Raw genomic sequence first — 15,245 nt, 5'->3', positions numbered from 1 at the left:
CAATGATTACTCTCAATATCTATGTGTAAAGTTACAAATGTAGAGGTCGAAATTTACAAGCACAACGCCCAAAACGAAATACGAAAGTGGAATACATTGGTTTTGACCACTATTACATGTAATACAAAAATAGGGACCCAAGGACCTAAAGTACGATACGATACGAAATACAATATGATACGATGCGTTTTGATGGATAGCAGTGCATATATCGATATATCATGATATCATGATGCAAAGCATGAGAGATGCATGAGTGTAAAAAAAAAACAGCAAGCAAGAAAGGAAGAAAGAGGGAAAAATGCAAGATAGTTTTATCGGATGTAAGGATTGCTTATGTTTCTGTTCTGTTGTTGAGTGATCGACGCCAGAGTACCAAGATGCCAAAACCCAAAAAATGACCTGAAGGGAGGAAATAAACGGAAGGATGAAAAAGATAGAAGGGGAAACAAGATTGTGAGAAAGAGAGGAACAGAAGAACAGATGACGACTATTGTGAGTACCTAGTTGAGAAAAGATGACCAAAGATGACCCAAAATATCAAAGGACATGGGACGATTAAAATGAGACGAGAGTTACAGCAACTCCCGAGATGAGAGCGAGATGAAGATGAAGCAAGTAAACACGCGTCGCAGATGGATGGGCCTGGGCCTGGACTTTACAAAGACGCGCGCATGCGTAGTCAAGACGTCGTCGAGAAGGGACGAAATTAGCTTCGGGTGTCCAAATGTAAGGTTATCGAGGAAGAGCAGCAGACCTGCGAATCAGCCTCGAGCGTGTCGCCGTCATTCAACGCCCCTCTCGTCGCCATTCGGTTCGGAATGCCTCGCGTCAAGATAGAAGAAGATAACGACGTAGGGATGATGTCAGCGGTACACGCTCCGCAGTCAACCAGAGAGCTTCAGTGCCACCGAGCTCAAGAAACATTTAACGTTCCGCCCGGAGCGTTGCGCCTCGACAGGGAATGACGTCACTGCATCTCGCACTTATCCGCCCATCTGCCACTATACCTCGACCCACTGCCTCTTCAGTGCATTCACTTTCCTTTCTCGCGCCTTATCCCCTCCGCAGAACCTCACCCCGCAACGCATGCTGACTCATATACTGATACATTGCTGATCGTCTGCATCTCCAAGCACATGCTTTCCCCAAGAATCCCACAAGAATTACGGAGCATGTCGCCCTGCGCATGTCCGGCGTTAACCCTCTTTTTTCCCCGTGGATTTAGCGTTTTTACGAGGGGTTCGATCCGACTTTTTGGATTTGAAAATTCGTGTACTATCAATGCCGGACTGTATTGCGGAATGATGTCGTCGTTACTGAAGGCGGATACGAACACGAGTCCCGAGGCGCGTGTGCAAAGACAGTTGCGGTATGCGGCAGAGAAGACGGCAAGAGCGAGAACGCGGGCGATGTAGGCGCCGCACCTGGAACGACAGCGCTAGTAGGCGAGACTGACACAGAACTTCCACGCGATCTCCTCTGTTCGCTGACAATGGGTATTGAAGTCGACGGCGGAGGTGGAACACGACCCGAAGGTGAACCTAAGGGTACAGTATCGCGAAGCCAGCGTTCCTCTTCGATACCAGGACTTGCGCGTGGACCGGAGTGAGGACGTCGGAAAATGCTGTTGGGTGATTGCAAGTGCGGGCTGTTCACCAGTGTAGGCGGGACAGGAATCACCAGTGCTCCTGGACCTGTCCGTCGGAGACGTGAGTTTGTTCGCGTCATTCGCGAACGCATCGCTGTTTCTGATACGTTTGGTGTAGAGGCAGACACAGGGAGAGTAACAATCGAGGAGGAATGGGAGGAGGAATGATAAGAAGATGAGGTGGGGAGATGCGGATGAGAGTAGGAAGACGGCGGTGGCATGGAAATATGAGTGAAAGGGGATGTAGTAGATGAAGTATCTGAGTGACTGAACGCGGAAGGCTTATTAGAGCTGTTCCCCATCCGACTCGGCGAAGAAACAGGCGCGGCGCTCGAATTGCTTGGGCTGACATTTACTGCGGAAACGGCAGTAGAATTACTCGATGTCGCACTCCTGCGCATACGTGCGGGTGTAGGAGCGATCGCCGTGGACATATCCCGTGGTACAGTGCTGACTATTAATTGTACAGCACGCAGAGATATGCAGGGGATGACTATGCAGTAGTAGTGTTTAAGTGTCTCTGATCGCGTCACCTAGGTGATATAGTTTATGCCTAAGCTTTGTCACTAAACCTCTCCTGAATCTGAGCTGTGAGTGAGACACTAACCAGGCACGTTCGTCGCGTCCGATGTACTGCTTTATAGTTTGGGTTTGAAAATTAATTGCGCTCTCGGGGGATACTGGGAATGCCGATGCTATGAAGCTGCCGTCGCTGTAGTCGTCTTCCGATTATGCTGGCAGAGATGTGTACAACGGTATGCATCCTATAACATATACCAATGTCGCCCGAGCGGGACGGAACAGAGAATGGGTTGGGGAAAGAGGAGAGGTAAGGGGGAGAGGACACAAAAGGAAGAAGAAGAAAGAGGGTGCCAGCAGAGGTCTTTTAATACTCGCACGCGTATGGAAGAGTGCACACAGCACACAGTTCAGGGTATATGTGCCTTTGAGAGTAAGTAAAGAAGCTTAGGCTAGAGAAATTTGGGCACCCCCAGTCGGTAGCCGATAAGCCGTTTAGTCCGTGGTGACTAACACCACACGTATTCATCTCATTTTCATTCATCTCCTCTTCCCTTGCGCACAGCCTTTTCATATCATTTTACATTTCTTCCGTCCGACCCTTTTCTCCCCTTTCCGACCCCCCCGTTCCCGTTCATTTGTACGCCCGATATTGTCGCTTGCCATATCAGGAAGATTGGGGACCTCCGTATGTGATTACTTTTCCGAGCGTAGTCTGTCTACAGATTGGTCAAGGACGATCTTCCGGGATGGTAAGATGGTGAGTCACCTGTTCTGTATGTGTATTTGTGTGTTTCCGTGTATGAATGGATAGAAGCGGGAAGAGGTGTTCTTGAGATGTAAGGGACGCTTCACTCCGATTGGAACTTGACTATAGCTTGAGTTCGATTGGGTTAAATTCTTCTCTCCTCTGTCCCTCTTTTTCTGTCTGAGCTTAATGCTATGTTGTGTAAAGATGCATCACGTCTCTTTCCGTTCGGTCTTTACTAATTACTTCGGTAACTTCTTCTGTCTCTCAACCCTCGTGATGCGTGTTTCAACCCCCCAGTTCTGTGTACGGAACGAAGACGTTATGCCGACCCTCTATGATCCGATGTTCTACACGGGTTCAATGCGATAATAATAAACCCGGATACGTATGCAGTAATACTCGATACAAATATGTCCAATAACAAATTAATTTTAATCATGTACAGCGCAAGATGAAGTGAATACGAATTGGGTGTGCGTATGCATAAGTATGCCTCTGTCTAACTGTCTGTCTACGTGTCTGCAATCCACAAGTTCACAGTACCTTTCTAGCAAGTAACGCTACAACTAGAACTAGCAATACCGAAATAGTTGCGTCAAGCAAGATAGGGGGTCGTGAAGAAGATGAGGAAGATGAAGCAGAAGAAGAGGGTGAATGTGTGTGTCCATGGGTATGGGATCCCGAAGCAGCTCCGATAGTGGTACTACTTGCAGCGGACACTATTACTTCCACCGCGGAAGTCTGTTTTCGCTGCTCCTGCTCCTGCTCTTGCTCCTGCTTCGGATGTCGATCTAGCTCTAATGACCGCACTCTCTCCGCCTCTGTTGACCCCTTGCTGTCAATGCGCTCGGGATCAACCCGAGACAGTTCTGCGGAAGCAGGAGGTAATGATGACGACGAAGCCGCGTTCGCGTTGTTCGCCTCCCTCTCTTTCTCTTTCTCTTCTTTTTCCTGCGCCGAAAGATGTTCAGATGACACGCACAAATCGGCCGACTCCTCCGGATTTGTCGTCGCAGTTCGCGAAGCTTCCGCAGTGTCCGAGCTTGAGTCTGTTTCTGTTGTTTCTGACATGGCCGTTGCCGTCACCCTTGGAGTAACATTTGTATCTGTGTTAGCGTTACCATAACTGTCGTCGGCTGTTTTCGTACACGAAGAAGCACCCTGCGAATCCTCCTGGATAGGAAGCGGATCTGGCAGGCATTCGCGGTTCGGAATCTTACATTGCGGACATACCCAGTCGCGTGACCTATTTGAATTTATCCATTCCCCACATTAGTATTGCCACGAAATCCTTGGAGAAAAGGAAACAAGCAAAAAATGCCCTCAATGCTGAGTGCTGCACATACAATTTGGCAAGTCGTCTGCGTTCTGAACCGGGTGCCTCCATTGAACCAACGCCCATGGCCGCTTGACCCTTTAGCGGGAAAAATCCCTGCAGTCCGATGATTGCTACATGTTGAATTTAAAAAAATTAAATGCAAAGTGGATAAGCTCAGTGATAGAAACGGGGGCAGACAGGATGAGGGTGCCAGCAGGTAGTACCCCATGGCAGGACAGGTGAATAGACTTACCCGTTCGGACTCCCCACGCTGGCTGCCAAAGTTCCTCATGATCTGTTCACGAGAAGAGAGCACATAGTCAGGAGACAGGCGGGACGGACGGACACTAAAAGGTGCTTCCAAGTCACTCTTCACTTACAGTTCGTGAAGCTAATACACAACTGTCCCGGATACCCAATTCAATTCGGCAAATGGCCGCCGGGTTTGACGCAAACGCAAAAACGTACAGAGCCGCGCAAGGAGCGCATGATGAGTCACCATGAGTCACGATCGCAATCCGAAGGCGTAATGGAATGCGCAAGAAGCAGGTCCGTGGTAAATTCATATGCAAGAGCATGTGAAGATCTTCCGTGAGTTTGCCGTGATGGGATAAAAGCTAGAGAGAATTGGATGGATAACACACCTTTGTATGTGTCTCGAAGCGTCCGCTTGGTGTGAGCATCATAAGCGATGGCGGTCGAAAGGGATATTCGGCAGGAAGAATTATGCGGAAGTGGTATAAACCGCCTTCAAAGTCCGTATCAGGTGCACCACGAAGTGTACAGTGCCATTCCTAGGTAAAGGAGCGTTCGGCGGAGTTGAGTAAGGGACAGACAGATAACAACTTCATGATGAGACGCCGCAGAACTTACGAAGAGATTGTCCTGTGTGGGACGTATGCCAATGTATGAGCATGATAGTTCCTAGATAGGAGGGTAGAGACGTACACACCTCAAGGGGTGCGGCAGTATACTCCGTAGATGGATCGTTCTGGAGCTCGCGGGCTTCCTGCATTATACGCTTCACAGCTATCGATCCATTAGCTCCGTGTTCATCTTCTGTGAGTTCTCGCAGCATGAGAAATACGTACCGGAGTTGTTCTTGTTGAAGGATGAACGAGTCGCCATCGTGTGTAGGTACTGAGATCTGTGTTTCTATGGTTCTTCTCGAGCAGTCGAGTTTGTAGAGTTCGTGCACTGTAGACTTCAGATTTTGATAATATAAATTAATGTAGGCAGAACGAGACAGAGGAAAGCAATGGAGAGCTGTGCAACGAGTGGTACGATGAGAGAGAGTTATGGGAGCAGTATGAGGGCCAGACCAGAGCAGTGTCAGCGTGGCGAGACGTGTCGAGATCCACGTGATCTACTTTGCGTCAAATGTGCAATTTCACTGGTCCACTGGAGGAAACGCGGCTGTTCCCGAAATTTGGCCGACATCGACAACGAATAATTCTCCGGTTCAAACAGCACATCCACAGCGAGTCGAGTGAACGGGTTGTGCTGACGATTTTACGTGCAAAGACGGCTGGCTGTACGGTGAAATGCATATTAAGAAGTTGAAGGTCCGGAAGGGGCGAGGTCAGTCCTACCTTTTTGCTGTTCACAGCATCTTGTGCTCATCGTGCCATTTCGTTTTACCCGCTGGACGAATGCTCGACTGGATGTTTCCCAACCCTTCTTACTTACGAATGTACGAATAATGGCTTTTGAACGTCGAACGAATAGCCGGCTACCAAACGCCCTGCGCTGCCGAGACGCTTGCCATGCTAAGTTGTTGGGCTGCAACGAAAGACACAAATAACGTTGGAGAGTGCGCAGAAAAAGCCAAAGCAGTCGCAGAATGCATGCGGAATAGCGTACGTTCCAATCCAATTTTGTTTTTCTTTAACTTCATTCTGTCTTTGCTCTCTTCTTTGTCTGTACTTTCCATACATCATCGTCCAATCTTCTACTCGCTGCCCCTCCTCCCCCCTCCCCCCCCCCTTCTTATTTTAAATTACTCGAAAATACAGACAAAAAATTGGTGCTAACAATAATTTTTATCCTTTCTTATCTTACAGACGAAAGGAGGAAAGAGACGACAAACTACCATCAACTATCACCTTGCACGTTTACAGAAGGTCCTCAAATAGAGGAGTTTCCTCGGCGAAAATATGTGAATGACAGTCTTGGCCCAACACTCCAGGATATAGCGGACCATTACTGAGCCATATTGTCTACACAGAAGCCAGTTAGTTTGCTGCACAGTTACCTCCAACCATCCATTCCCACTGCATATCCAATTAATGTTAATGTATTAAATACTATTATCATGCTATTCATTGACTCCATACAGCTTAATTCTATTAACTACGCCAAGAAAGAGACATACAAAGAGAAAAAGGTATGAATCATACTGACCTGAAAACCTTAACAATATTTATACTGAAATCTTGTTGTTTTTTCAAATGTTTGTGTATAATTTGATTGCACCAGATAGTCTGTTTATCAACTCACTTAGCTAATTTAGACAGGCTTTACTTTTGTCACAATAGTATTAGTAAATTTTATGTCCAAATACAAAGTGGAGGATAACAGTTCATGAGCAAACAGATGATAGAGCCTGTTCACTCTGTTTCTAAAATATTGCAGTAATCACACTACTAGTATACTAGAAAACCCGGCAACCTCAATGACAGCATACTGTAAAACAGCATTGTTCGTATTTTATGCACTAAAATAAACTACGTAAAATATACATCACTCCCTCTCTTCAAGAATACCATCACAAAATAAAAACCCAACAACACCCCCTATTCCTACCCTTCCCTCTACCCTCCTACCTACTTCCTCTTCTTAGCATCCCTAACACTCATAACCAACAAATCCTCATCCTCAACATTATAACTCGCAAGCGTATTCGCATTCGTCAACATCTTCCCTCCAAACGAAAGCATTATCCTCGATAACGGCACGCTACTCCCTATTGTTCGCGCGAGGTGGTCGCGAAGCGTAGAGACGAGATACGTAACAGGAATTTCGGGAAGAGTGACGATTGAACCGTCGAGTTTCCATTCGGGTTTTGAAGGGTCGGTGGGGAGTTGGATTTGGATTGATATTGGGTACTGTTTTGTGGGCGAAGAAAGACGAGTTAGAAAAGATCTGCGTTGAGGAAATAAGATAAGAACGCACGGGATGCAAATCAATCCAATTCTGTTCAGGATAATACTGTCCACCAGGTAACCTCGCAATCTTCTGCTTCTTCGCAGGTGGTAACCCCCCATCCCCTTCACCCATCCCTCCGCCTTCGACACTCTCCATTTGATCCGCAGAACGTACAGTCCCAAGTGGCGGGGACGCACCGAGCGCTGCAAGTCGCGAAGGGTGCATACCCGGTGGAGAAGTCGCACCTCCCATACCACCCATACCTACACCCGCGGGCGTAGGAGGTCCAGCAGCTGCGCTAGGTGGAGGCTGGAACCCAAACGGCTGGGCAGCATCGAGGCCTTGGTAATGTAATGGTGGAAGCATGACAGGTGCAGGTTGTTGCTGTTGTTGTTGTTGTTGACCAGCGTACATCGTTGCGGGTTGTGGACCTGCTGATACAGTCGCTGCTGCGAAGGCTGGATCGGAGACTGCTCCTGGTGTGCCTGCTGCTTGACGTGGTGGAGCTGGGAGGGAAGGTGGTGGTGCGGGTAGGGAGGGGACGCCTGGGCCTGCTGAAGGACCTATACCTGGTCCTGCACCTGTATCCGTACTAAACGAAGGAACAAACAGGAATCCCATTAGTAAAAAATGCCATTAGATTTGAGTGGGATTACCGGACTTGACTTACGCGCTAAGCCCCTTCGCACGATGAATAGCTGCAATCTGTTCCTCGAAATTGACGTTCGACTGATACTTATCAAGCGTCTTATCCTTCGAAGCCGTATGTCCATCCCAAACGTTCTTCTCCCTTTCCTTCCTCCTCGCCTGTTCTGCCTCTTCCTCAAGCTTACGTTTCTCTTCGTCCACCTCTGTACCGAAGATATCCACACGCGCACGGGCGAGATTTCGAAGTGATGACTCGACGTTCGCTCCGCGTTGTAGTTCGTTGGCTTGTGCGCGACGTGCTTCCAAAGCGTCGCGTTGGGACTTCCAGCGAGGATCGAGAAGCTCGATACGCATGTGTTCTTGTAGTTCGTCGACGGGTACTTGTTGTCCACAGACGGCACAGGTGGTCATCGTGACCTTCGCGCCCTTCGCGCCCACTAGGAAAGCCGTCAGCTCAATTCCACAAAACAAAATGAGAAACAATTACGTCTTGGTACGTAGTCCGTACGAATCTTCATCGGACCTGATGCATCCATAGAAGTAGCCTGGATAGCCCGAGCTCTCTCCATCTCACGTTGCCTCTCCTCCTCTTCCTTCCTCTTCCGCTCCTTAACCTCATTGTCTTCGTCATCACTAACTTCCATCGTACCATCTCCTTCCGCAGCACCGTTCACTCCCAACGCTTCTGCCTGTGCTTCCGCCTCAGCAGCTTGTCGAGCACGTACAGCTTCCACCTCATCAACGGTATCCTCCATAATCATAGCCGCCATCTTCTTCTGCGCTAATGTTCGACTTATCATTTCGTTGATAGTCATTGGTTCTGGAAGTTCCGAGTTTGCATCGGCCGTTGTAAACTCGATTGTCTGCACGATTGCGTAGTCGTGCCAGTCAATCTCCGCAAACGCAACTACATCAGATGTTAATAATTGTTGTTACGATTATTGGGAAATGTGTAGACGCTTACTTCGTTCCGCTGCCTTATCATCCTGTTTCCTCTTCTCCTTCTCCTGCTTAAGTCTCTCCCACTCCGCATGCTGTTTCGAGATCTCCAACATCTTCCACCTCGCACCTTCTTCAGTCCCTCGCTTCAACTTCTCCAACATCTCCTTGGAGGGCAACAGCACTTTCGAGTACTGCTCAACTAAAGAGTTGAAATAACTAAACATAGAATGTGTCGGACGTAGGAACTCGAATTCGTAATTCCGAGCTTCTCGTGCAGCGAGTTTGGAGAGGAAGGAACGACCTCGGCGGGCAGTGAATAGAGCGGCTAACTTGATGATGTCCCTATACGTCGAATCAACATGTTTATTCAGTACACCGCATAATTCAACTAATAAGAAAGAACACGGATACTCACAAATCAACAGCATTCACCGGCGGTATATCCAAAATAAAATCCGATGGGGGAGGTTCAAGTGGAACGATCCCGCCCTTCGGTTTTTTCTCCTCCACAACTTTCTCTTCCTCCACTTTCTCCGGTACAGGCGTCTCGTCTTCCTCCCCCTGCGAGATCTTCATGATTTTATGTCTGTAGTACGCATGATAGGGGTCTGCGGGGTTGAGGAAGGAGAATTTTGGATCACTCCGTTGGCCTTCGCGGACTTTCTCTTCGAATTGGATGGGGTTGGCGGAGCGGGCTACGAAGGAGGCTGTTCGGTCGATGATAGCTACCAAGTTTTGCGTGATCGTTAGTAAGTTGAGCTAGAGGAGAGAGGAGGGGTATGTTAGTGCTCACTTTTGATTTCTTTGGGAGGGAGAATAAGCCCTGTAGCGAACCTCGATTGCGCCTCTCCTGCGTCGCCATTCACTCCTTTTGGAGTGCTACTGCCGTCTACGGCATGACCGTTACCGTTCACGGCTGCACCGTTTAGCGGGGGTGTGGCCATTGCGACGTCGAGTGCGCTCATTGTGGCAGCGTAGAATGGGTAGGGATGAGGGAGGTGTAGAGTTGCTGGTGACGGCAAGAGGCGCGCAACTCGAGAAGAAAGCAAGTGCTGGTGATTATGTCATTCACGTGCCATTCCTCTGTTTGAGTCTGTTCACACTCCTCGTATTGCTCACTATTTCGTGTCCTCGTCGACGATGCTCGGTCCATTTCGAGCCTCGCACGTCAGCTTTAGCGGTCTCCTCTGGTACCTCACACCGTCGCTTGTACTAATCCGTGAAGAGAACTAATGTTGTTTTGAACAGGAAGACACCATGGAAACTCTCAGTAACTCGAAAAGCAAACCAAAGGAAGAGGTTAAAACAGGTCGACTCGGTAATCGAAGCTGTTCGTGCTAGTGGTGTTAAGTGTGCTGCTCTCGTGTGTACCTCTCCTTTACTCCCTTTCCATTGCCTATCATCTTCTCGTAACTGAGAATAATGAATGAACGAATGGATGAACGGATTGCAGGACAAAGCTCTCGAGCTACCGAAAGAGCACGAGATGCCTGCACGGGACAAATACACTGTCTTCTCAGCTTGGGATAAAGGCTATAGAAAGGGCGTGCATAAGGTGCCGAAATTCACTAGGGTGTGTCAAATCTATTCCAGATTCTGCCGTCGTATAGTATATTGAAGTCATATTGTATCATTTACAGCTTACTTTACGAACGAACCCGAAGGGCTTTTAACCCCGTCGTTTTCGGTTTTAGAGCTACATTCATTTGTTTGTTTGCTTATATTACGCGGACATACATTAATGTCAATGCATTACAACAAAAAGAGTCTTCATGCTATGGAACAATTGAACAATTGCATATTCATCCAACATCTACCACGAAAAAAGAAAAAGAAAAAGAAAAAGAAAAAGGAAGAAAAAATCCTGACTTGACTGACGAACTAAAAGAGAACGATCTGAATCTTATCCCGCTGGATACCCTGCCGTACAGAATCAGCACCGAGGACAGTTCTGAAGACTTCATCTCGCGTTTCGGGGATGTCGAACATACTGCGTTGTTTGGCGTCTTTGTAAGTTACGTCGAGGATGATGTGGGTTAAGGCGGATGTTGACAGTGCGTCTTCAAAGGGACAACATTCAAGATCGTAGCCGCATGCAAAAGTTTTATGTTAGATACTTACCAGTGTCACAAAGTAACTTTCCTATTCGCCCAGGAGTGCCCACGGCTGTACAAAGATATCAGTTAAAAAAGGAATCGTTTCGTTGCAAACTTTGCAAAACCCACCAGATCCAATTTTAGCTCGCTTAAGATACGCAACATGTTCCTCAAGCTTAAAATGCCTTGCAAACAACTTCGCCACATCTCCGCCCTTCTCGCCACGTAATGTCTTTGACTTTAAGACTCTAACGGCGTCGACGACGCGTAGAGCGGCACCGGTGAGGAAGAGGAGGGTTGGTGCGCCGTTGTCTTTTGATTTTTGAGCTAGGCGGGTTTTGAGGGTTGGGACCACTGTTATGCAATGTGATGAGTAATAAGGTCAGTTAGCAAAGGTGATGGGGTGGATTGTGCACGAACTTTTCGCGATGAAATCTGGTAGTTGATCGAGGGACCGGGGAGCTGACCATGCTGAAGTGTCGACAAGCGCATTCTCTGTATGCTATTAGCCCAAGTCTTCGGGTGTATTATAGAATATAGGAGACTGTACCAGGTATTCGTCTGTCATCAAGTTCGACCGTAGAGAGCTTGGGGAAAGATTTCGCCTGTAGCTTTGCCAAATACTCGGCTTGAAGTGTAAGAGACTGTGCAGCGATAGACGCAGGCTCGGAAGATTCGATTGCCTTCTCCTTCATACGTCGTTTCTGAGCGATATTTTCGGACGGATCAGAAAAGAAAGTACAGGGGGCAGAGAAGACTATACACACCTTTAACTTTTTCGCCTTTTCCTTATCTCTTCGTTTACGCTTCTTCGCGTTGGGCGAGAGAGGCTGCGCAGATGTGGATGCACTGCTGAATGGCCAGCTCGAGCTGGAATCACCCGTTTCTTCCTCAGGAGACGAAGCCTCCTCTCCTCCTTCGCCGTCTGACCAAGCCACGGTATCATCAAGCACAAAGTCATCTTCGAAGCCGTCTCCCTTGTCGTTGAGGCTCATGGCTTAAGACAAAGAGGATAAAAGGAGAGAGAGGAGAGCAAAGTATAACGGAGAGAGGATAATAAAATAAAACACAATAAATGGATCTAAAAAGTCCCAGAAAGGCAGGCGCGGCACCGCACATTGCCGATCGCTTGAATTGGGCAATTTACAGCGTCTTTGACGACACACGAGCACTCAACACGCAATACGCGTGCCCCTCTCTTAGTGCCCTCCTCCTCTCTTTCACCCCTACAGATCGTGTCGCGTCGGTCAACGCGCACGATAAGAGGCGCACAAGGGCTTAGCGGTCATCGCACTCAATCCGCGTCACAGGGCGATGTACAGAGCTCTTGACTTACGATCTGCAATTGCTTTCCGTATCCCCATCCCTCAACTATTCCTCGTGTCTAACTCTCCTATCCAAATCACCCTCTTAGGCTGCCTCACTTTATTCCTCTTCCTCCTCACATCTCGTGTACTGAAGGCCCTGCTACTCAAATCACCAGAGGACGACACAGCTCTCGTAACCTCAGGCCACCTTGCCGCAAAGGACTTACCCGAAACGAGTGATAGCCCGGCCACCGTCCCTAGGCCTCTTTCAGCTAACATCACCCCTCCCAGTCCTCTTTCCTCTTCCTCCCCCGCCTCCCCGCCCTCGAACGCGACTAGTACATTCCTCTCTGCGATCCGTGCAATGATCGCCTCTCCCCTAGTTGCGCGTCCTGTACCAGTACCCGCACCAGAGCCACCCCCTCCAACCTTAACCGACCGAACATCGGCGGCGCTCGATGTCATCCCCAAATTAGAGAAACCCGAATCACCTTGGCCTATCAAACAACCCTTTGACTCGTTTTTGGTTCTGGATGTCGAAGCTACTTGTCAGGAAGGAACGGATTTTAACTGGCCGAACGAGATTATCGTGCGTGTCTTTAATCGCTTTGTTCATGATAACGGTGGATTGGTGGATTGACGCCACAATTGTACATTTTTACGATTATACGTAGGAATGGCCTGTAGTCTTGTTACGTTGGCGAAATAAAGATAAGGAAGGAAGGGCGAAGGAGTTATATGTTGCGGGTACGTCACTTACTGTCCTAAGGAAGACAAAGCAGACATGAATCCAGTTCCTTTGTTACAGACGAATTCCGTAGTTTCGTACGACCAATCTGGAAGCCACAACTATCCGCATTTTGTACCACCTTGACCGGCATAACTCAAGTACGCATATCCACATCGCAAAGTCTTTTCCGTTCTTGAACGCAGCATATAGACACAAGTAGACCGAGCCCCAAAGTTTCCCAAAGTCCTAGAATCTTTTAGAGAGTTTCTTGTAAGGAATGAGTTGATTGATGATGCGACGGAGGCGAAGCGGGAGCGGTTTGTTTGGTATGTAAGATTCTAAGAAGTCAATAAAAAATACAGATAGACAAAGCTCATGCTCATGGATGTCTCTTCTCTATCTATATCTATCTGGCTGACGTATTAATATGTTGTGTTCTTATGTTCTTATGTTCTCAGGTGCACGGACGGTCCGTTCGACATTCGGGATTTCGTGGTAAAGCAGTGCTTTATCTCAAAGGTAAGTAAATAAATCATCTCCCACCTCGTCGCTTTATCCTCCGATCGAATCTCAGTAGGACTGGATACTGACTTGTGTAACTTTTTTATAGATTCAGATGCCTACTTGGCTAAAGGGCGAGGTTCTGGACGTGAGGAGGGTCGTGACGCATTGTTTGAACTTACAAGTTGGGGAGAGGGAGACGACAACGACGAAACAGCAGACGGCTGAGACCAAGGGACCTGTTTCTAAGGTATGGATTCTTTCGTATCTTACGATTATTGGTTTGTTTGTGGGAAGGAATTCGGCATGCGAGCGAGATTGTCTCTGCCATCCCAGTTGATAAGGTCGCAGAGGCATCCACCAAGCTTGACGCTAGTGATGACGTTGAGCAGAAATTTCGCATCGGCATTCCGATTCGTTCTTCTATATCTATGATTGTTATCCGTCCACGTCTGTACCGGATGAACACTGCGACGTATCTGCGCCATTCCATTCGTTGCTATTTCCACGATCTTTATCCATTCCAGCATGCCAAATGGAACACTAATCCCTTGCTACTCTCTCTTTCACTTTTCTCTCAGGCTAACAGTGGTGGTCGTGATGCTCGCGCTCCAAGGCGTCGGACGCTGAACATCGAGGAACAGCTGCGTACACTTAACCTTGCTGAGTTTATTGGACGCCAACATTGTGGCATCGACGTGAGTGTTTTCTTCCGAGCTCGTACTTTGCCTTCTTTATGTCCGCTATCGATCTTGGGATGTTGGTGCGGTCTGACAACCGTGGATGCTGATTTGCAAGATTTGTCTCTCCCCTCGCCCTCTCCCCCTCTCTTCCACTTATGAGTTCATCCATCCATTCATCCATTCACTTCATTCTCTACATACAAACCCAACCATAACTAACTTTAAATTTTTATGGTGAATGTTTATGGTTATAGGATACGAGGAACATCGCGCGTATTCTGACCGAGCTCGCGAAGCGGTCGATCCGTCTAGAGCCGAACACAACGATTTACCCCGGTCGCCGATGGCAATGGATGGGCAAGCCAGGCCAAATCCTTGAGGAGTATTGTTTTATCTAGACTCTAGACTAGGATCAAGCCCCACTTCCAGTCGCTCCCAGTTGCGAGCTCCGCGTGTACCTGTAGCCCCCGCGTGCTTGTGAACCTCCCTTTTAACTTCTATTTACCTTTTTATTCTGAGCTGTGCGAAATAGCTTTCGGGCGTACACGCGGTGATAGCGAGCACCCCGATTCTTTCTCTTCCCTCTCCCTCACCCCCCCCCTCCCCCCCTCTTCTTACGGCTTCTCCCTTACTCTCCTCTGTCCGAGTGCTCGTGGAATTTTTTGCGTGACTGTTTTCTCGCGTTGTATCGGACCCGGATGGGCGCTCGTTGCTCGGCGTGTCTACCGTTCTCGATTCATTATTGCGATGCCCCTCGTTCTTCTCTTCTTCCTTCCATTACCTTCTATTCGCGTTCCCCCCGATGGTGTTGTAAGTGTTGGTGTCGTAAGCGTGCCGAGTAACGCATTGGTTGGGGCCTACATGTTCTCTCCCTTCTCATGCGCTTTTACTGTCCTTTCTCTTATCCTGGTCCAATGATGAATGTGATTTTCTATCTATCTACCCCCTCCTT

General features: G+C 48.2%; 7 protein-coding genes across 7 annotated transcripts; 3 read left to right on the top strand and 4 right to left on the bottom strand.

The window, feature by feature from the left end:
- Positions 1-140: 140 nt before the first annotated feature.
- On the bottom strand, positions 141-2,479 carry FOMMEDRAFT_18222 (uncharacterized protein). Its single transcript, XM_007264092.1, has 2 exons — positions 2,259-2,479; positions 141-2,204 (listed from the first exon to the last, which is right to left on the bottom strand). Exon 2 carries the CDS (start codon positions 2,083-2,085, stop codon positions 1,282-1,284), a length of 804 nt encoding a protein of 267 aa, XP_007264154.1. The 5' UTR covers positions 2,086-2,204; positions 2,259-2,479; the 3' UTR covers positions 141-1,281.
- Positions 2,480-4,106: 1,627 nt separating this feature from the next.
- FOMMEDRAFT_77683 (UBC-like protein) lies at positions 4,107-5,317 on the bottom strand (the record flags this gene model as incomplete). Its single annotated transcript, XM_007264091.1, has 7 exons — positions 4,107-4,167; positions 4,268-4,370; positions 4,493-4,534; positions 4,620-4,641; positions 4,884-5,033; positions 5,113-5,124; positions 5,192-5,317. Coding segments are annotated over 7 exons (516 nt in total), but the record flags the coding sequence as incomplete, so codon positions are not given.
- Positions 5,318-5,598: 281 nt separating this feature from the next.
- Positions 5,599-6,566, top strand: FOMMEDRAFT_139300 (uncharacterized protein). The gene is made up of 3 exons (XM_007264090.1): positions 5,599-5,820; positions 5,968-6,098; positions 6,303-6,566. Exons 1-3 carry the CDS (start codon positions 5,784-5,786, stop codon positions 6,372-6,374), a joined length of 240 nt encoding a protein of 79 aa, XP_007264152.1. The 5' UTR covers positions 5,599-5,783; the 3' UTR covers positions 6,375-6,566.
- Positions 6,567-6,965: 399 nt separating this feature from the next.
- Positions 6,966-9,920, bottom strand: FOMMEDRAFT_104418 (uncharacterized protein; the record flags this gene model as incomplete). The annotated part of the gene is made up of 7 exons (XM_007264089.1): positions 6,966-7,346; positions 7,414-7,978; positions 8,057-8,471; positions 8,522-8,941; positions 8,999-9,318; positions 9,392-9,701; positions 9,770-9,920. 7 exons carry the CDS (start codon positions 9,918-9,920, stop codon positions 7,065-7,067), a joined length of 2,463 nt encoding a protein of 820 aa, XP_007264151.1. The 3' UTR covers positions 6,966-7,064.
- A 193-nt stretch (positions 9,921-10,113) lies between these two features.
- FOMMEDRAFT_119459 (60s ribosomal protein l31) lies at positions 10,114-10,783 on the top strand (the record flags this gene model as incomplete). Its single annotated transcript, XM_007264088.1, has 4 exons — positions 10,114-10,166; positions 10,225-10,339; positions 10,430-10,549; positions 10,617-10,783. The coding sequence occupies 4 exons, from the start codon at positions 10,117-10,119 to the stop codon at positions 10,647-10,649; spliced, it is 318 nt and encodes a 105-aa protein (XP_007264150.1). The 3' UTR covers positions 10,650-10,783.
- Positions 10,784-10,857: 74 nt separating this feature from the next.
- Positions 10,858-11,767, bottom strand: FOMMEDRAFT_79270 (uncharacterized protein; the record flags this gene model as incomplete). Its single annotated transcript, XM_007264087.1, has 5 exons — positions 10,858-11,036; positions 11,098-11,142; positions 11,202-11,426; positions 11,493-11,567; positions 11,623-11,767. 5 exons carry the CDS (start codon positions 11,765-11,767, stop codon positions 10,858-10,860), a joined length of 669 nt encoding a protein of 222 aa, XP_007264149.1.
- A 976-nt stretch (positions 11,768-12,743) lies between these two features.
- On the top strand, positions 12,744-14,691 carry FOMMEDRAFT_78644 (uncharacterized protein; the record flags this gene model as incomplete). Its single annotated transcript, XM_007264086.1, has 8 exons — positions 12,744-12,968; positions 13,054-13,126; positions 13,188-13,267; positions 13,320-13,435; positions 13,568-13,628; positions 13,720-13,794; positions 14,192-14,308; positions 14,548-14,691. The coding sequence occupies 8 exons, from the start codon at positions 12,744-12,746 to the stop codon at positions 14,689-14,691; spliced, it is 891 nt and encodes a 296-aa protein (XP_007264148.1).
- Positions 14,692-15,245: the final 554 nt, after the last annotated feature.

This window comes from Fomitiporia mediterranea (assembly GCF_000271605.1).
Source record: "Fomitiporia mediterranea MF3/22 unplaced genomic scaffold FOMMEscaffold_3, whole genome shotgun sequence".
NCBI classification, from domain to species: domain Eukaryota; kingdom Fungi; phylum Basidiomycota; class Agaricomycetes; order Hymenochaetales; family Hymenochaetaceae; genus Fomitiporia; species Fomitiporia mediterranea.
Note: the sequence above shows the minus strand (reverse complement) of the source record. Positions and strands in the feature narration are given on the sequence as shown.

What these genes read in the sequence shown, in the direction of transcription:
- FOMMEDRAFT_18222 (XM_007264092.1), bottom strand. Translation starts at nt 2,085, where the DNA reads ATGTCCACGGCGATCGCTCCTACACCCGCACGTATGCGCAGGAGTGCG.
- FOMMEDRAFT_139300 (XM_007264090.1), top strand. Translation starts at nt 5,784, where the DNA reads ATGCATATTAAGAAGTTGAAGGTCCGGAAGGGGCGAG. An exon ending in GAAGGTCCGGAAGGGGCGAG is followed by an intron (nt 5,821 to 5,967) that starts GTCAGTCCTACC and finishes TCGAACGAATAG; the next exon opens with CCGGCTACCAAACGCCCTGC. An exon ending in CAGAATGCATGCGGAATAGC is followed by an intron (nt 6,099 to 6,302) that starts GTACGTTCCAAT and finishes CTTATCTTACAG; the next exon opens with ACGAAAGGAGGAAAGAGACG.